General features: G+C 36.7%; 1 protein-coding gene across 1 annotated transcript; it reads right to left on the bottom strand.

Moving 5' to 3' along the window:
- Positions 1-608: 608 nt before the first annotated feature.
- LOC125403544 (cytochrome P450 2C26-like) lies at positions 609-20,252 on the bottom strand. Its single transcript, XM_048438962.3, has 9 exons — positions 20,019-20,252; positions 14,346-14,508; positions 13,981-14,130; positions 12,192-12,352; positions 10,979-11,155; positions 9,243-9,384; positions 6,465-6,652; positions 2,884-3,025; positions 609-1,112 (listed from the first exon to the last, which is right to left on the bottom strand). Exons 1-9 carry the CDS (start codon positions 20,184-20,186, stop codon positions 931-933), a joined length of 1,473 nt encoding a protein of 490 aa, XP_048294919.1. The 5' UTR covers positions 20,187-20,252; the 3' UTR covers positions 609-930.
- Between the last annotated feature and the right edge of the window lie 1,200 nt (positions 20,253-21,452).

A 21,452-nucleotide genomic window follows, 5' to 3' on the forward strand; every position in this document is an offset into this window, starting at 1 on the left:
CACAATCATAGCATCAAACTGACATCATACAATGTGTGGAAATTAAGAAAATAAACTGATGAGACTTCAAAAACTTTGGTGTTGTTTAGGAGAGAAGGATAATACATAGAACAAAGGATTTCCTGTGTAAAAGCATAAATTCGTATTTGGTTCTAGGTAAGAATCATAAACTGGAATGACAAGAGTTCATGTTCAGAGTAACACGATTTCAGGGAGAGGAATTACAACACTTAATGTGGAATCCTCCCTATGTCTAGTCCTTACTATATTTCCTCTTGCAGAATTGTTTTTTCATTCAGATTCAAACTTGAAGTCATTATCAGTGAGGCTCAGCTAAAGAGCCTTTCTAACACTCACTCTTACTTTCTCTGCAAATATTATGACAAAGAAACAAAAGCATCTTAGGACATTAATTTATTACTTCTTGGCATATGAACAAAAAATGACACTGGATCAGATTGTGCAGACATATACATGGAATCCCAGAACTCAGGTGGTGGGACAGAAAGATTTTAAGTTATGTACAGCTGTACAGTGAGTTTAGAGTGAGTCTGGACTATATGAGATCATATGGCAAAAAAAGAAATAAAGAAAGAAAACTTTCAAAATAGACCAGAATTATAATGATTTTATTTAAAACACACAGGGCTAGGTGATACTGAAGTGCCACATTTCTCAGTTTTACAGTAATGATATTTACTAATTCATCATTAGATAACAATCAGCAATTCTGAAGTCAATAAACCATTGAACAGAACAGGGAAATGTAAATGTGTTTGTGCAGTGGCTCTGAAAATTGCCCCAAGTAAAAGATGGGCATTTGCTGGACTTTGAGGAGATGAGGCAGTGTGAGGTGGGAGGTGAGAGAGGCGTGCCTAACAGAAGAGGTTAACTGTGGCCAGGAAGAAGGGGCTTCTGGGGGAAATACATTTAGATAGGAATGAAGCAGATCTGGAACTCGGGTGGCAAAGAAACAAATCCATTGTTGACTGGAGTGATATCAAGGTCATTTGGATCAATTGGAGACCCCAGGTTAAAGCTTTGTAAAATAGTGGTCAGGAATAAAAATAACTCCATTCTGGCTAGGCCTTCTCCCACACAAATTCGTTTTCCTAGAAATAAAAAAATGTAAAAAGAGAATATAATTAACTCCTTGTGATTGAATGAGACATGCACTATGTTTGCAACCAAAATGAAAGAGGAATTTGTGTCATAGACGGAATGGATGGATGGATAGTAGATTAAATGGAGAAAAAGATGGACACATTTTTTTATACTTGTCTAATATTAGGAAATAAAGTATTAAAGTACTTGGATACAAAGTTTCAGAGAGTAGAATAGCAATATTGAGTACTAGACTTCCCATCCACAGTATGAAAACAAAGGAACAGTTATTTAACCACACATGGAGGTAAGAGGCCATGGTGAGCTCTGGGATTTAATAGAGCACAAAAGTTGTGCTGGTGTACTCCAGAGAATATGGAGAATACAGCAGGTGAGACAGACTGCCATTGTTTTGGAACCAAACCCCAGGATAAAGAAAGTGCCTGCTGAAAGAGGAAAATGAAAAAGTGTCATAGCACAGACAGAAGGCTCCATCCTATAGAAAAGGAAATCGCTTAGAAACACAGATAATGAAGATCCATCCTAGCTGAGAGGCTTTAAAGAAAACATTATATATATATATATTTCTCAGCAAATATTAAAAGTACTAAAGCCAACCAGCGGCCATCATGAGAATCATCCTAAATTGTAGAGATTAGACTACTCTTGGGGTTGGAAAACCTGACATCTCTGCAGAGTCCCCATGGGCAGTCCACAGCTATAACTGGGTATGCAGGGGCTACCAGAGACAGTTGCTTAGAAAAGAATCTTTGATGTATACTGAGTATGATAAGTCCTTCATTGGCCATACATGGTCCCCAGTTGACAATGATTTTTTGCAATGTTGTAAAAATTTTAGTAGGTAGGGTTGCAGAAGAGAAAGTCAGTCACTGAAGGTGGATCGTGTAGGTTTATAGTCTCCCCCACTTCCAACCTGCTGTCTGCTTCATGTTCAACCAAAATGTGAGGATGTGCAGGGTCTCAGCTGTTCTCTCTAGCCACCACCAAGGCATTTACTTCCATGTGTCCTCCTCCATAATAGACTATACTCTGTCCAACTTTAACCCAAAATAAATCCTTAAGTTGCTTCTTGCCAAGTATTTGTTCACAAGAACAAGAAAAGTAATATGTATAAAAAAAACTGGTATCAAGGAGTGAGTTTTTCATGAATCTAGCTGTCTTAGAGGTCTAGGTATTTATTGTCTAGAAAGAATTAAAAAGGAGCATAGTGATATATCTAGACACACAGTACAACCACATTGTGATCCAGCTCTGTGAATTTGAGTAGGGTGGGTCAACACTCTAAAGTATCACTAAAACAGCTCAGAAGTTATAATGCTTCAACTCAGAGAAAGTGTGTGGACATCAGGAACTGTAATAGTGTACATAATACTGCACATAATGCAATAGTGGTACACAAATCATGTTGGTAAACAATGGCTGTCTAATTGGACTAAAAGCCCACTCAACAAGAAGGAAATATTTCATATTACTAGAAAAACTCCCCCAACTTTCCTGAACAAGTGACATCATCAACTTACTTATCTTTATATTCACAGACAAGTGTAGCTCTTATATTCATCAAGGAAACTCTTTGCAACAAAGAAATGCCATCATAGAAAACTGCAACTGATCAAAATGTAGAGAACAACCTATCTTTGGGTGTCTAGCTCCATTGGATACATCTATAGCACAACTGCTACAGCTAAGGCTCAGGAAACATTGAGGAAGAGTAGGGTGGACTGTAAGACCCAAAAGACCAGTAAGTGATTTGATTACCTGTTGAGAAAGGAACAAAGTAGTCACTTTTCTTAAACTTGCCATTCTCATCCAAAAAGTGACCAGGATCAAACCTCTCTGGGTTGGGGAATTCTTTGTCATCATGTAGCACAGATGACAGTGATGCTATGACAGTGGTTCCCTGTAGACAAGAGCCATAGACAAGTCAAATTATACAAACGTTACAGAGATAAGAGTAACAATAGACATGGCATAGTCAAAGCTTCAGAGGAAATCATGTCTAAACAAGAGCAGAAGCCTCTTGTCTATTTCCTACCTCCTGGTGGATAGCTAAATAATCTTCATCAGGTTCATCTTCTTATTTAGCTTCTCTAGGATCACGAATAATAGGCTCAATGACCTTTAATTATGGTTAGAATCCACTTATGAGTGAATACATACCGTGTTCCTCTTTTTGGGTCTGGCTTACCTCACTCAGTAAAGCGTTTTCTATTTCCATCCATTTGCATGCAAAATTCAAGATGTCATTGTTTTTAACCGCCGAGTAAAACTCTAATGTGTATATGTTCCACACCTTTTTTAACCATTCTTCTATTGAGGGGCACCTAGGTTGTTTCCATGTTCTGGCTATTACAAATAGTGCAGCTATGAACATAGTTGAACAAATGCTTTTGTAGTATGTTAGGGAATCTTTAGGGTATATTCCCAAGAGTGGTATTGCTGGGTCCTGAGGGAGGTTGACTCCCAGTTTCCTGAGAAACCGCCACACTGATTTCCACAGTGGCTGCACGAGTTTGCATTCCCACCAACAATGGATGAGTGTTCCCCTCACCCCACATCCTCTCCAGCATAGGCTATCGTTGGTGTTTTTGACTTTAGCTATTCTGACAGGTGTAAGATGGTATCTCAAAGTGGTTTTGATTTGCATTTCCCTGATCGCTAAGGAGGTTGAGCATGACCTTAAGTGTCTTCTGGCCATTCGAAGTTCATCTGTTGTGAATTCTCTGTTAAGTTCAGTACCCCATTTTTTAATTGGGTTAATTAGAGTTTTAGTGCCTAGTTTCTTGAGTTCTTTGTATATTTTGGAGATCAGACCTTTGTCTGATGAGGGGTTGGTGAAGATCTTCTCCCAGTCAGAAGGCAGCCTTTTTGTCCTACTGACAGTGTCCTTTGCTTTACAGAAGCTTCCCAGTTTCAGTAGATCCCATTTATTCATTGTTTCTCTTATTGTCTGTGCTGCTGGGGTCCTACTTAGGAAGAGGCCTCCTGTGCCTAAATCTTGTAGACTACTTCCCACTTTCTCTTCTATCAGGTTCAAAGTGGACGGATTAATGTTGATGTCTTTAATCCATTTGGACTTGATTTTTGTGCATGGTGATAGATATGGATCTACTTTCATTTTTTTACAGGTTGACATCCAGTTATGCCAGCACCATTTGTTGAAGATGCTTTCCTTCTTCCATTGTATACCTTTAGCTCCCTTGTCGAAAATTAGGTGTTCATAAGTTTGTGGGTTAATATCTGGGTCTTCTATTCGATTCCATAGGTCGACTTCTCTGTTCTTATGCCAATACCAAGCTGTTTTCAATACTGTAGCTCTATAATAGAGTTTGAAGTCAGGGATGGTAATGCCTCCAGAAGTTCTTTTATTGTATAAGATTGTTTTGGCTATCCTGGGTTTTTTGTTTTGCCATATAAACTTGATTATTGTTCTCTCAAGGTCTGTGACAAGAGTCCTAGATCCTTTGTCTGGAGAAGGACGGCTATGCAGTCGGAGGCCCACATTGGAGCAACGGATTGAGCCCCCCGAGGTCCGGAGGGGGAGCGGAAGGAGGAGGAACATGAAAGACGAAATCAGTACTGCGAGGGATGCTATCACCCACTGATACAAGGGAACGGATCTGATGAGAATTTACTAGGGCCAGTCGGACTGGGACTGACCGAGGACGTGATCTAGCCAGATTCTCGGAATTTGGCCGGATTCTCTGACTGTGGTTGGCCCGGGGTCTTTCTGAAAAGCCATTGACTATGACACTGGGACCTGTTTCCTCTGCATATGCTGGATTTTGGGGATCCAGTCTGTTTGGACGCTCGCCTTCCTGGACTTGGAGGGAGGGGGAGGGAGCTGGAGCTTCCCACAGGGCAGGAAACCCTGACTGCCCTGGGGGACGGAGGGGAAGGAGGGGGGGAGTAGGGGGAGTGGGAGGGTGTTGGGAGGGGGGGCGGAAATGGAAACTTTTATAATTTAATAAAATTTACTAAAAAAAAAAAAAAAAGAGCAGAAGCCTATCTAGACAGACAGATCATGCAACAAACAGGAATGTGTTGGAATCCAATGACAGTAACCTTGTTACAGTGTCCTTCAATAACTTTTGAAGTACTAAGTACTGAAATATACATTTATTAACAAAATTAGCACCAGTATCTATCACCACCTTCTGCTCTACTTTACCACTGCTGTGACTGCGACATGCATATGTGGAATGTGGTTTCAAATGTAAGTTTTTATGTATAACACCAGATATATCTGCTCATCGAAATGTTGTATGTACATATCTCATGAAATTAACAATGTCTTCTGGAATAACATGGTCAAAAACAAATAAAATATTATTCAGTATTTTCCTGGCTCACAGTTCATTTACCTTAATTTTAAAATATGAGTAAGGCATTTATTACACTTAGGATTACTTAAAAAATTAAATTGACAAAATTATAAATTTCCTGATTTTGTAAGAATTCCAGTCAGGGTCATCAGCTTACTTGAGGATAAATATTGAAACTGAGAAACTAATCAGATGACTCTCTAAGCATGATATTCATAGCTTGTCAATGGCCACGCCATATATTTTATTGATTGCAAGAAGAGCAGAACTTCTACAATGTAGAGATCTGAATATCATCTTAAGCAGAAGAAGTGGGCATATCCACATATCACTAACAACATAGTTAATGTGTGTCAACCTGCCTTACAATATATGAGTTCTATAGGATATTCTTTGTCCACCATTTCTTCCAAAGTTATAACTAAAAGCAAAGTACTAGGGTACAATGACACACAAACCAATACAGAAATTGAGTACATAATTACATAAACTGAAAGATTTAATGGACCAATATATAAATTCTCTAAATGTGACTATATACTTCTTAGCATCCTGATAAAATCCTAGGAGAGTCTTTTCAAAGACCGACAATCTGGACTTTAAATTTTATTTGAAGGAGTAAACAGTCAAGAGTGGCTTTAAAAAGAGAGTAAATTTGAAAGACTTACAGTTCCACAAACCAAGACTTGTTCTACAATTTTATTAGCTCTTAAAGGAAATGGCATAAAGCCCATCCAGCTTCCAGATTTAAATTATTTCTATTTCTCTTATCTTGTAGGGACAGCAAATTGGAATCAATCACACTATAAATTATGAAGAATTTGAGTGTAGTCTACTTGTGAATATATCATGTGTGGCTTGATTTATTTAATCTCCCTGAAGGATTTCATAACTTGCTCTTCAATATTGATAATCTTCAATTTCAAGACACAATATCTTGGGCTTACGATTTAATTTCACTCACTCATTTAAGAACAAGAGCATTAAGGTACAGAGTAGACAAAGGAAACTTACCTTGGGAATAAAATAGTTTCTGAACTTAATGTCACAGGTCACTGCATGTGGCAGGTTGTTGGGAATGAGATCAATGAATCTCTGAACCTCATGCAACACAGCATCAGTATAGGGCATGTGACTCCTGTCCTCCATGCAGGGGCTTCTGTGTCTACCAATCACATGGTCAATCTCTTTCTGGACTTTGGCTAGTTCAACACAGTGAAAAATAACAGAAAAGGAATTGGCAAACTGAACACAAGTCAGGTTACTTGTAGCAAAATGGATATACCTGGCAACATTATGAAAGCATAATAGATGCTAATGAAATGATGATTACTATGATATAAATACTACTACCATATATGCTACAATACATAGCCCTTATGTATCAATTAACATGCTTAAAAATCAACATTAATTATTACTTTCAAATAATAAACAGAATAACAGCAAGTCAAGAATATCAGCTCTTACAGAATAAAACTATTTATCAAGCATTATTTGTACCAAAACAATGCAGTACATTTAAGAATAAATTATAATGGTTTTGTGTGCATGTTTGTATGTATTTTCCAAAGGTGTATAATACCATCTTTCTTCCCAAACATGGCCACATATTAACAATTTCTCTTGAAATTTATGTTTATATCTATATGTAATGACTATTTCTTTCTTATTCATCATTGGATAAATTAAGTTCTTCTTCATGTGGAAAAAAGTTTCATATTCTCTAGATGTATTAAATATAAACATCTTTCTCAGTCCAATCCTCATAGGAAAACTTTGGTTGTATCCATTGGTTAAATCTTTATGACTACATAAAATTTCTGCCCTAGTAAGAAAACAATGAATATTGTCATTGCTGATGCTATCTTGAACTTAATTCTATTTCTCTTTATCAATTTATATTTTTTTCATTTTTGGAATTATTTTGAAATATTCAGGCAGTTGTTTTATTTTTTTTTAGAGGCCAACAGTTTTTATTTTTATTTACATTATTTTTTTTTGACTCAGGGTCTCTCTACATAGTCCTAACTGTTCTGGAATTCGCTCTGCAGTCCAGGCTGAGCAAGAACTCAGAGATCTGCCTGTCTCTGCCTCCTGAATGCTGGGATTGAAGGCATGTGCCACCACCGCCCGGCTGCCCGTCCTGTTTTTTTTTTATTCTTATAATTATTTAAACTTAAGTTTCCATTTCCGCCCCTCTTCCCAACACCTTCCCACTCCCCCCACTCCCTCTCCTCCTCCCTCTTCGTCCCTTAGGGCAGTCAGGGTTTCCTGCCCTGTGGGAAGTTCCAGTTCCTTCCCCCTCCCTCCAGGTCCAGGAAGGTGAGTGTCCAAACAGACTGGATCCCCAAAATCCAGTATATGCAGAGGAAACAGGTCCCAGTATCATAGTCAATGGCTTTTCAGCAGGCAGTTGTTTTAAAGTCCTACCAATACATGCCCAGATACGGAGAAGTCTCAAACTATCGACTGTTGTAAAAGGAGCAGCGGGTGCTACTCATCACGCCCATCTCCTGGCCTCCTGGCTATCTTTATCCAAAATAATTACATGGAAACTGTATTCATTTAAACATTGCCTGGCCCATTATTTCTAGCTTCTTATTGGTTAACTCTCACATATTAGTTTAACCCTTCTCCATTAACGTGTATTGCCACTTGACTGTGACTTACCGGCATATGTCTAACCAGCATCTGTCTCAGACAGGAGAGCTATGGCATCTGCCTGACTCTGCTTTCCTTCTCCCAGCATTCTGTTCGGTCTACTCCACCTACCTAAATTCTGCCCTATCAAAAAGCCAAGGTAGTTTCATTATTTGACCAATGAAAGCAACACATAGAAAGAAGACCTCTTACACCCATCAACCACTTATTTCCTTTTTGTTCTTGGTTCTTTCCTCATACCATCATCATCCATTGGTCCTTTCTGAACTGAATATTTTCTAGATTTGATGCTAAGCAGCCTCCTTAATAGTCTCATCCTTCACATCGAGTTCTTCAGATTTCTATAGCTCAATACTTCTACGGCAGGAGGACTTGGATTCATTCCCAGCATTGATAGGGTTGTTACTAAACACCTTAAATCTCAATTCTAGGTATTTGATGCCCTCTTCTGATCTCTGTGCTATCTGTGAGCACTGGGAATGTACATGGTACACAAACATAAATGCAGTCAAAACATACATAGAATTTTTTTTAATTTAAGATACAATTATAGGATAGTCCCCCAATAATCTGTGCTATGCTGTATGCTTTTATGGAAACTTACTTCTAGAATAATAAATAAAATCCCTTTAGAAATTTTGGCAAAATGACAAAGCCTTTACAAAGGACCTAAACTTTTAGAATAATTTCCAGGATTATGTCTCATTAAAATCTAGAATTGGTATATCTTCTTCTGTGAGAAGAGTTTCTATTCCAACAAAAGAATTGTCAGAATAAGTAAAAAAAAATGTCCTCAAGAATATATCTTCTATTCAATATGGCTTTCTCCAATTTAAACTAAGTTGCATTTTAAAAACAATTAGTGTAGACACAATTGCTTCCCATGAAATCCAGGCTCTGGAACAATATTTTATTGGTCTTTCTTCCTGCCTTCCAACTTCACTTCTATGAAATATGAGCTCTGCTAAGAGCTGAGACACCTTACTTCAGTCCTCTTGATATATGATGCAGATTATAATGGCACACACGGTTCAATTCTGAGGCTTCCCTGAGACAAACAGAACACAGGACTCCAGGATTTTCCCCCAATTCCTTTCTGAATTCCTTGCTTCCCACCTGTGTCCTTACCTGTGACTTCTGGGTGCTTGAGCAGGAGCAGCAGAGAGTACCTCAGTGTTGTACTTGTTGTCTCAGTCCCAGCAGTAAACAGGTCAGCTGCTGAGAAGAACAAGTTTTCATGGGTAAACTCTGTCTTTGGGTTGTTCTTTTCCTAGGAATGATTTTACTGTGTTAGCCAGGAAAATTTTGTCAATGTACTTATTAGAGTGAATAAAATGAGTGAAATTACATGTGCTGAGTTTAACATGACAGACTTTACAGCATGCCATAGAAGAAGAAACTGACATGTGTTCAAGAAATGTGTAAACCCACTGACCATCTTTACCTCCTACACCCAGTGTCTTGTCTGGAAAATTTTTTTCATGAGACTCTTCAATCATGTGAACTATACAGTGTTCCATCTTCCCAAAGAGACAAAAATGAAAGAATTGAGGCCTCATTTCATTTTTTTTGATGTTTTAATCAAAATACATGTTGAATGGAGTGGCTTGTTCATCCCGGCTGCCCAGAACCCAAAATGCCACACAGAAATTATATTAACTAAATCACTGCTTGGCCCATTAGCTATAAATTCTTATAGGCTAACTCTTACATATTAATTTAACCCATTTCAAGTAATCTCTGTATCACCACGTGACAGTGGCTTACTAGCTAAAGTTTCTGCAGGTCTGACTCTGGGAGCGGCTCCATGGCATCTATCTGACTATGACCTTCTTTCTCCCAGCATACAGTCCAGTCCTCCCTGCCTACCTAAGTTCTGCCCTATCAACAGGCCTACCTGAGTTCTACCCTATCAACAGGTCATGCACTTTCCTTATTCATTAGTGGTAATTACAGAACACAGAGGGGACTCCCACATCAAATACACATAAAAAGAAAAAGAGGAGAAGAGTCAGATAGTACATTGTGTTAGGGATATCCACAAAGACAAACCTCCCAATTGTAAATGTAGTAAAGAAAGATGGAAAGTCCCTGAGTCTCATGGGAGAAGTATACTGCTTGAATAAGAATACTAAATCCAGGGTACAACTAGCATAAGCATAGGGTTTAGTGGAGCAGAATAGAGAGATCACAGAGCAAACAAATAAACACTTTACGTTTAAGATAAGTTCCAATAGTATTCGATGAAAATAGTGGCTTTACAACAAATGGAGCCATGACAGAGGGAGCATTTATTCATATAGGTACCTAATACGCATCAATCTTTAATTCCATGTCCATGCCAATCCATTTGAAGTTGCACTCGGTTAAGGCACCTTTAATCTTCTGTACTAATCATTCCCTTCTCACACCACAAGCTACAACTTATAATTCACCTGAAATTCACTCAGCTGTCCATAGCTAATGTTTTAAACTTGAGTTCATATGCAGATGCTGTAGAAAGTCTGGCTAGCTTGAATTGATGTTTTAAGTTTTCATACATTGTTGCAAAGACAACTTTCATCTTTCTATTATGTCATGACAATTTTTTTGAGAGTTTTGGAAATGTTTTGATTCCATGGGTCCATTGCATTATAAGATTATTTTGGTCTAAAACTTGGGCTCAATATATTCAAATTACTTAACTTTATGCTATCTAGCATACATACAGCTAATTTATTTATATATTATGAACACAAAGTGCTTGTCAGTCATTACTGGCCTGTATCATTTGAGTATCACTGTAAAACAGGGATATTTTATTCATGGAACAAAATATACTCAAGCAAACAAATAATTAAATTGAAGTTCTGTTATCATTTTACCTGCTCCATTTTGATCAGGAAACAATCAATAAAGTCCCGAGGATTGTTAATATCCAGTGATTCTTGGTGCTCTGTTATTTTTGTCGAAAAAAAATGCTTTGTAAAAGTGAAATTTTTAAATAATTGTCTGTGTCTTCCTGGTAGGTAATCAATAATAGCAGGAAAATTATTGCAAATCTACAAAGATAAACATGAAAGTTTAAAACATGAGATGTATATAAGTGTGCCTTATAGTGGACCTTGGCCAGAAAGTATAACTACAAAATAAATAAAATATATTATCCATTTTGATGAGGTATTTTTATGGTACATGCAAAAATTGTCTTTGTTTGTGAAGATGTTGATAGAAGAGCATCGTGAACCAGCTCACACATGATAACCTCTGCACAAAATCTCACGCAATCTTTATTCCATACATAAATGTTACATCAGCTCCTTCATTTTCCCACAACTTCTTCACTACAACCTTGAATACAAATCACCATGAATTGATATGATTTACATTTTGTAGACTGCAACAGAGGTAAAGGAACTTGGGATATCCTGAATAGATGTATTGACATCATACTTGCTACTTAATTTCCATCAGTCACTCTCAGACACAGAATAAGAATTTCAGCAGTGGGAGTCTTAAGAATTTTTTTAGTACAACTGTAAACCTGTGCAGACCAGCTGGATGATTTCTTCAAAATTGTTTAGACAAATTATTAATGCAGTTCGACACAGGAATAAATTTGATGGGCTCCAAACACCATTTAAACATTTTATCACTCCTATGCAGACATATTGCTACTTAGGATGTCAGTTGCTTACTATTTAATAAACACTGCCATACTTCAGGGGTACTGGCAGTTTCAAAGATTCCTTACACTATTTGAAGAAAATATTCTCATTATGAAATTCCTCCTAAGTGTTTTTTTGACAAGATCTCTAAAGTATTAAATAAATCATAAACCTTCCTTATTACTAACAGATTTCAAAAATAAAATAGATGTCCACTGAGTTATGTAGGTATCTTCTGAGCTTTGATTTTTGGAGAAAGTGATTTGAGATTTAATGAAATGTCAATGATCACAGTTCTAACAACCTACAGTTAGGCTTTCATTTGTCTAAAGAATTTTTGGAATTTCAAGAAACATATACCTCGGAGTGGTTTGGGGGTTTTATTGGGTTTTGTTTCGTTTTATTTTTAAAGAAAGAAGCTTGGGCTTACCTGCATCCAAGGAGAACTTAGAATTTCTATATTTTCACTTATGACCTTCATGAAGTTGAGAAATTCCTGATCATTATAATCAAAACGATTCTGGAAAATAATGGAGCAGATGACATTGCAAGGAGCACAGCACAGGATGAAGGTGGGATCACAGGGTGAACCTGAAGTGTTGGGGAAAATTGCAAAATGTCATGAAAGCAGAGATTAACTTTTGTTTCCCAGTCACCCAGACCCAAATAATCACACTGTGACAATATTAATTACAACACTGCTTAGCCGATCACTCAGGCATATTTCTATGTAGCTCTTATCTCTTAAATTAACCCATGTTTGTGCTAATCTATGAATCACCATGAGGTTGTGGCCTACCAGTAAGTTTCAGTATCTTTTATCTTTTTCCATTGGCAGCTGCATGGCATCTCTCTGACTCCCCCTTCCTCTCCCTCCCTCTCTCTCTCTCTCTCTCTCTCTCTCTCTCTCCATATATATATATATTCATATATATATGAATTTCCCACCCAGTTTTATTCTGCCCTGCAATAGGCTGAGGCAATTTCTTTATTAAGTAATGTTAATAAAACATATTCACAGCATATAGAAGGAAATCAAACATCAATGCCACTGAAATAAATGTGTAAAATACTCTATCACCTAACAGGTAAAAGAACTTATGACAATTCAAGCAAGTCTTACCCACAGATGGCTGGTAGACATAACAATATGCATTATATCTGTACATCATTTTTATATTTTATATGGTTTTATTGATCTGACCATCTATCCAAATCATAAAATTGAGTATACTGTTTTTATCTGAACCCTTTATTGACTAGCCTATCTCCACAGAGGTTTGGAAAAGAGACTTTTTAAACCGTCAGGATTTAAGACTTTTGGGGAGATCCAAGTCTCTTTGTGATGCCTCTGAATAACATGATACAAAAATGCATGGGAATGAAAGGCAGGGGGATCTGGGAAGAGGTGGGGTGTGAATATGATCAAAATGCACTGTACAAACTTCTTGAAGAACAAACAAAAGTAATGGGGAAAAACATCTGTGTTCAAAAAAGAAGAAAAGGAAAGAATGATAGGAACTTAGGAAAATTTATATATAGAATTAAAGGCTCGTGTCCTTAGCCAGTTAATTTTACAGATTCATGCAATGATGAATTTATTCAAAACTATGAATCAATACCATAAAATATCAGAAATAGTACATTCTGTCTTGTACAAATTATGCTATGGTTTTAGAAGAGAATGAACCAAGAGGCCTTTATTAAGATATTGCCAAGTAAAAAAAAAATTGTGTTACAAAGCAATATCCACCAGAACTTTATGCATGGGCATGATGTGTCAGTGGTATAACATAGCCCAGTTAAAAATAATTTTACCATTAAGTTTCTGTTCTATATAACTATGATGCATTGACTGCCACCATATTCACATACCAAGTATTTGCTACTGAAATAATATTTATGCTGAGGAAAATTATTCTTCCTTAAAACATCAGAAAGTAAGTTCAAAACCAAAAATTCATATAGTCATTTTGATTTTTGAAAACAAAACAGGTGAAAATTATCTAGATTAAATGATGACTTAGATCCTCTCCAACAGACAGAATACCTTCATAAAACAAAAATCACAGATATAAAAGCTCTCCTAAATTTTTTTACTGCAAGTCACACTTTCCATATGAAAACAGAGCTATAACACAGAATGAAAGTGCTAGCCACCCTCAAAACTTCTCAAAGACATAAAAACAAGACAGAAATCTATGATGAGTAACTGTCACCATTGGATTTCCTCAATTCCTCCACAAGACAGCGAGCTTCCTCTTGAACACGGTCCTCAATGCTCCTTTTCCCCATTCCAAAGTTCCGTAGAGTCATGAGTGAGAAGCGCCTCATCTCCTTCCAGGTTTTCCCATTACTAAAAACTATGCCTAAAAAAAAAAGCAGAAATGAGCAGGGAAATTCCCAAATAAGGAAGTGGGGCTGATGGGTGGCTGTCAAACAGAAAGCCAAGTCAGGTCTGAACAAGTTTTCAAGATTACATTCCATCCTCAAATTCCCTGTGACCACAGCCCAACATACATGCATGAACATATAGGTGCATGGAGAGATAGATGCATGAATTTGTAAGCACATGGGCACTTACCATGACCTTTACCAATCTTTTCAGCCATTGGAAAGTTTCCTCTTCCAGCAAACTCATCCCCATGATCAACGAAGGCTTCTTTTAAAGCTTTATATCCATGCAACACCACAGTAGGCTTCCTGCCCAAGTATAGAGTGAATACGGAACCATGGACTTTTGAAAACTGGAAAATAAAAATGTAATTAAAAATGGAGCAAAAAGATGTCAGTGTTTGACTACCAAAAGGCTACCTGGAGGCTGCACATGCACACAGACCTTTCGTACTCTTTTTGCTATTCCAGAAACAGTTCTTATAGTTGCCCTTAGCACTGAAACAGCATACCAGCTGCTGTTCCTTTTCCCTCATCCATGCCTCCTGCGGATTCCACAGACCATCCTACCTTATCCTTCTCCCCGCCCCTTTGCTGTAGCTCACAGCCCAACTTATTCACAGACAACACCTACAAGCAGACCACATAGGATACCCATGTACCTATCCCACTCTCACTGTTATCCAGAACCAATACTCAGGGTCATGCCTAGCACTGCAACAGACCAACTCCTCTTGGCCTTCCCATTCTCCCAGCCTCTAACACCAGCAAACATTCCAATGAGTACCCCCTTTGAGCAGGCCTTTAAATTAGCCAACACTCTGAAAGTCTGGAGTGAAATAGAAGCAGTCATCAAAAGTCTTCCTCCCTGCTCCCCACAAAGAATATTTCAGATGGTTTCAGTGCAGAATTCTACCAGAATTCCACATAAGAGTTAATACCAACATTCCTCAAATTATTCTACAAAGTAGAGACAAAGGGCATATTGTCAAATTCATTTTATGAGGCCACAGTTACCCTGGTGCCTAAAACAAATAAACAACAAAAAGAGAGAGAGACAGAGAGAATTACAAACCAATTTCCCTTATCAATGCAAATGAAAAATACTCAATAAATTACTGGTAAACTGAATCCAAGAACACATTAAAAAGATCATTCACCATTACCAAATAAGTTTCATCCCAGAGATTTAAGGATGGTTCAACATACAAAAATCGGTCAATGTAATCTCTACCATATAAATAAAACTGAAAGAAAAAACACATGATTTTCTCAGTAGGTTCCAAAACTAAATCCAACACCCCCTCAACATAAAAAAAAAAACACTGGAGAGGTTATGGATATAAAAATGCACTTTAGCTTAATAAAGACAATTTACAGCAAGCCTGTAGCCATCATCAAATTAAATGGAGAGAATCTCAAAGCAATTTTACCTTTATCAGGAGCAGGATAAGACTGCACACTCTCTCTATATCTATTCAATAAAGTATTTGAGTTCTAGCTAGAGCAGTAAGACAGCTAAAGGACATCAAGGAGATATAAATAGGAAAGGAAGATGTCAAAATATTATTTGCAGATGATATAATAGCATACATACATGACTTGAAGAATTCCACTAGGGAGCTCCTAGAGCTAATAAACACCTTCAGCAAAGTGACTGGATACAATATTAACTCAAAAGTATCAGTAACCCTCCTATATAAAAATGATGAGGAAGGGAGGGGGAGGTGGGGAGAGGGAGGAAAAAGGGAGGTGGGGAGGAGGTGGAAATTTTTAATAAATAAATTAATTAATTTAAAAAATACCAAAAAATGATGAGGAAAACAAAGCTGAGAAAAAATTCAGGGAAATGACATCCTTCACAATAACCTGAAATAATATAAAGTATCTTGCTGAACCTTCAACCAAGCAACTGGAAGATTTCTATCATGTCTTTGAGAAAAACAACTAATAAATCTATATATTTGATGTGAGGTTCCCCTCTGTATCCTGTGAATATGTTTTATTATTATTGGTTAATAAATAGACTGCTTCTGCCAATGGCAGGGCAGAATAAAACCAGGTGGAAAATCAGAACAGCTATAGAGAGTGTAGTCAGAGAGATGCCATGTAATAGTCAAAGGAGGAAGATGTCAGAACCTTACCTTGTAAGCCACAGCATTGTGGCAATACACAGATTAATAGAAATGGGTTAATTATGGGAACCAACAAGTAACCTCCTACTACAAATTAGTGTCAATGTAGCCAACTAAAATCTACTTAAAACCTGAAAGGGCTTGTAAAGTAATTCTAGACACAGAAAAACAAAGTTTAGCAGCATTGTTTCTTGTTTTTGTTTTTTTTTAACTGGTGATGTGCTGTAGCTCCCTTAAGAGAGGTTTTTCTGATTCAGCAATAGAAGAAAAACAGCCACACGGTTTTGAAATACCAGCTTCCTGGGCTGTCCTGTGAGCACGAACTCTGACTCTTTCAGAAGACTCAAGTATTTAAATGGGGTTTGTGGGAAGCATGCTGCATGTTACTTGGGGGCAACATGGGCCAACTGGTTATCAGAGTTGAGATGGTAAGTGTAGCTCTCACCAGGTAGCTCCCTGATAGTAGAGGCAAATAACAGACTTCCACCATGACCGACTGGATGGAGCAAACAGGCACTGCCATATTTTCCCTAGCAATGCTGCAGCTTAGGTTTTTAAGAAGCATTTAGCATTTTAAGAAGATCTCCTGAACAGAAAATAATTACAGATACACAATAAAGACAGATCCAGATTTTAAAAAAAGCCCTCAAAATGGGCCACAATGTTGGATAAATGTATATAGGTTTGAAAGAGAAAAGAAAAAAGAATATAGATAGTTATAAAAAAAGAAAATGGTTTTAAAAATAAAAGGTAAAGTCTTTAAAGAGACAGAGTACAGACAGCCATACATTAAAAGTGTAAAGAAAAATAAGCCACATAAAGATAGAAAACACATAGAGAGTCTGGATTATGTATATTATTGTATTTTCTTTTAATTTTTTGACTGTGAGGTAGCTAAGTGACCAACATATATACCTTAAAGGTATCTTATCTTCAAAATTTGGGTCAAAAGATATGTTGCTTTAGAAAAGAGGTTCTTCTTTAGTTTCCACAGATGATGAGAATCTATGGATTCCTGATGAATGAGTTTCTGTCCTGCCCAGTTTCTACAATCATTAAGTCCCAAAGAAATCACACAGAGGTCTATATTAGTTATAAATTGATTGACCCATTAGCTCAGGCTTCTTATTAACTCTTATAACTTACATTTACCCATTATTCTTGTCTATGCTAGTCATGTGGTTCAGTACCTTATTCAGTGAGGCATTCATATTTTGTTTCTTCTATAGCTGAGTCCCATTGCAGAGAGGTGGCTTCCTTCTTTCCAGAATTCTTTTGTTCTCATTGATTGGCCTCTACTTCCTGTCTGGTTGTCCCACCTATACTTCCTGCTGGGCTACTGGCCAATCAATGTTTGTTTAAAATATCATTGACAGATTACAGACCATTGTCCCACACCAGATTTCTTCCAGACTAATGTGGTTTAACCAACAAAGACCCCCCTGAAATGTTGCCTTGAAAACTGCTAAAAAATTACTTTGTTCAATAAGCAGCAGGAAGCAGTTTGGAGAATAACTACGTACATATTCCCAAATATTGTTTATAAATGTTTCATTACATTTAAAAGGGGACAGGCTATGGAGATTTTCATTGGTATGGATCTTGAATTATTGATACAAATTTAAGATCAATATCATATGTATTCCTGCTCTTGATTAAGGTATTGTGTTTGTATACCTCATTTAAAAATGGTGTATATAATAGTCAAACTTGTAGTCATGTTGCTTGGGTTTTCCAAATATAGATATATATATTTCAGTTAGACAAATATTCTTCAAATCTTTCAGAGACCTTCAAAATTGGCATCTAAACTGTTTTAAGAACTTTTCATGACAATGAGAAACATATACTTCTGGCAGCATGAATCTATTTCAAGAAAGAGATGGGCTCAGAAGCTCCTTATGGAGTTTGCTAGACATTTGGGCAAGAAACTGTTCTTGCTTGTACTGCTTGATGCTACACTGTATAAACTGGATATGTAGAACCAACAGAGAAATGACTGCTGAACTTGCATAAAAGTGAGACAGTCCTTCAGGGTTCCTGCTTCATGAAAGAGTCTACCAGACATTCTGCAGGACACAGAAGAAAGTGACTGAAAACTGTCAATATAGGCAGAACTGTCTTTGAAATTTCCTGCTTTGTGGAAAAGTCTGCTAGATATTATGGGCCGGTAGGCTGGGGATGGGTGTCCCAACAATACAAAAGAATTTTGGGTTACTGTCCAGGCAATGAGATGTCTCTGTCAATTCTAGAGTTTTGAAAGTTGCTTACAGTACACTTTATGTTTTCTTAGGTAATATTATATCCTTCTGGAGTCTTTGATGGAATTGAAGAATGTATAATTATAATTATAGTTTTCCTTAGTTATGATAAAAGCTGAAGTAGATATAAATATTGTAACTATAAATTTTACTTGTTACCTGTTTTGTTATATGTAATTTTACTATGCTAAATTTAAGACCTTCCTTTTTATTTAAACTTAAAAAGGAAAGTAATACAGAACTCCATTGCTGCATGTTGTGAGTACCATTAATGAATAAAGAAAACTGACTTGGCCTGATTGGGTGGAACAGAGATAGGTGGGGAAAACTAAACTGGAATGCTGGGAGGAAGAAAGTGGAGTTAGAGAGAAGCCATGTAGCTCTGCCAGAGACAGATGCTGGAACTTTACCTGGTAAACCACAATCTTGCAGCCATACACAGATTAATGGAGATGGGTTAGTTTAGGATATAAGAGTTAGCAAGAAATGTGCTTAAGCTATTGGCCAAACAGTATTGCAAATAATATGGTTTCTGTGTTATTATTTTGGTACTGAACTGCTAGACAGCTGGGAAACAAACAAGCAGCCTTCCTTACAACAATGTCCCAAATATCAAATTGTAGAAATTACAAATTCAAACACTTGTCTATTCTGTATTTCATTTTTAGCATTAAAAAATTAATTAATTAAACACTTAATTTATTATCTATTTTTGCTCACCTTGAAACTAATGCCCAGGCGACTGCTTCAACTTAATCTAAAAGTTCTTTTTATAGAAGTTCTAAATCAGGACCTCCAACCTTAGCTATAATATTCTGTATTTTAAAGTGAGGTTAATATGTGTTCATCACTCAGGTTACATTGTTATCTATGTGCATTACAAGGAAAAGAATTCTAGGAGGTATAGCATTTTCCAGAAACAAGTTCTGATATCATGCCACATTCATTCTTGTCTTCAAAAAGACAGTGTTTTCAGACTCAAAAGAATTCTAATATCAAATACTTGACCCTGGGTGACTACCAGTTCCTATCACTTTTTTATGTTGTTCAAACCCATAATTTCCTGGAGACTAAAAAGAAGTTAAATTCTTTGCAGAAGTTTTATTTTCTTTCCAGTTCTACATGCAATGCATGGCTAAGATATGTGAAGGAAATCTCTCTCTAATTGCTTCCTTTGTTTTACCTTCAGCAAGCAGCCAAAAGTTTTAAGGAGAGAAAAAAACTTACTACTTTTGCCACACTGTGATTTCTATTCTACTAGGCACCCACTAATGTTTACCCAGCATTTCCACATTTCCTCATCCACATTCTGACAATGATGTGATGAAATGCACCTAGGACATCAAGCTTAGGTGACAAATTTACAATTGTGTATCACATAGAACATGCACAGTCATGTATTTCACTTAAACAATGGGACATTTACTTCCCTTGGAATGATACTCGGAAAACAAAATATGTACTTACATTCTTCAGTGATTTGCTGATATCCTTAAGGTCTACCTGAAGAATATTTCCGATGATCGGGAGAGGAGTAGGGCCAGGAGGAAGCTTTCTTCTCTCAGAGCTCTGCCTCCATAGTGAAAGGAGAAACAGACATGAGAGAACAAGCCCCAGAAGTACACCTAGAGTCATCACTGCCTTCTCTGCTTCCTGACATGAATGTGTCCTTACAGCACAGAGCTTATATAATGAAGCCTCCTATTCCACCCCTGAGTATCTGATACAAAACAGACCAACCAGGAACAAGACTTAATCTCTCCTACAAGTGGACCTTGTTCCAACATAGTGATTAAAGTAAAATATTGACTTCGGTGCTGTCCTTTGTACCAAAGCAGATCTTGTAGATTGTGGCTTAATTGTTATGGGTTGGGCTCCAAGAACTTGGGTGGAAAGATTTTCTTATATGTAGCTGCAATTGGAAAAATGAAACTATTTCATGAAAAAAAATTTGAAAGTTGTACAAAATGATGGATTCTCAAGTTAATGACCCCTTGAGAACTTATATTTTAGAAATTTAATATTTTATATAACCTGCAAATAAATAGAAATGTTATATTATAAAAACACTGAATCTTCTTCTTCAATACTAAAATAAAATAAGTTTTCAAATAATATACTAATTTTTCAAAGTCACAAACATAAACTATCAAATATAACATATATTGTGAATGACAATACATCATTTTTAATTAAACTAATGGGCATAATTTTTACCATAAATAAATTTTAAGATGGAAAAATAGATGATAACATTTTCTATTTTAAGTGTGGAAAAGAACTGTCAGGAAACCTGTCATTCTAACACAGCTCCTACATGTCAAGTATATTAAAAATCAGAACTGATAACCACTGTTATTCACCATTGCTTACAGCTCAGAATAATTCCATCAAACAAAAGGTTTATCACACAGTAGGAATTACCTTATTTTACTTCCTCTACTCTTCCTAAAAGTCAGAAATTTCACATTAAATAGAAGCACCCAATTTGACTTCAAGGATATTTACAGTAGGATATTATCACAAGCAGAAAATAAAAACAAGTCTTGTTCTCCATAACCAAGAAAGACTGAATCTAAAGAACTTATTGATGACAACATGGGAAATGGTCAACTTCAAAATATTATAAAGAAATTTTCATTCTGTCATTTTCAAAAATAAAGTTTAAAAGGACACAATAAGAAAGTAAACTTATTTCTAGTTCTACTTTTTATTGATTTTGTTGAGCTATACATTTTTCTCTGCTACTTTCCCTTTCTCTCCCCTCCACTTCAACCCTCTCCCATGGACCCCATGGTCCCAATTTACTCAAGTTATTTTGTCTTTGAGAAAGTAAGCTTGTACGCAGAACAATTGGGTGCAATACAATATGAGTATTGTACTAAAAATATGAAATGAATC

The sequence above is a fragment of the Myodes glareolus genome, chromosome 7 (assembly GCF_982192425.1).
Source record: "Myodes glareolus chromosome 7, mMyoGla1.1, whole genome shotgun sequence".
Classification (NCBI taxonomy): Eukaryota; Metazoa; Chordata; class Mammalia; order Rodentia; family Cricetidae; genus Myodes; species Myodes glareolus.

Excerpts from the sequence above, each read along its gene's own strand:
- LOC125403544 (XM_048438962.3), bottom strand. The coding sequence starts at position 20,186 with ATGACTCTAGGTGTACTTCTGGGGCTTGTTCTCTCATGTCTGTTTCTC. Across the intron at positions 14,509-20,018 it reads TCAGCAAATCACTGAAGAAT|TTTTCAAAAGTCCATGGTTC; the intron begins GTAAGTACATAT and ends TTTATTTTCCAG. Across the intron at positions 3,026-6,464 it reads GAAACTATTTTATTCCCAAG|GGAACCACTGTCATAGCATC; the intron begins GTAAGTTTCCTT and ends TCTTGTCTACAG.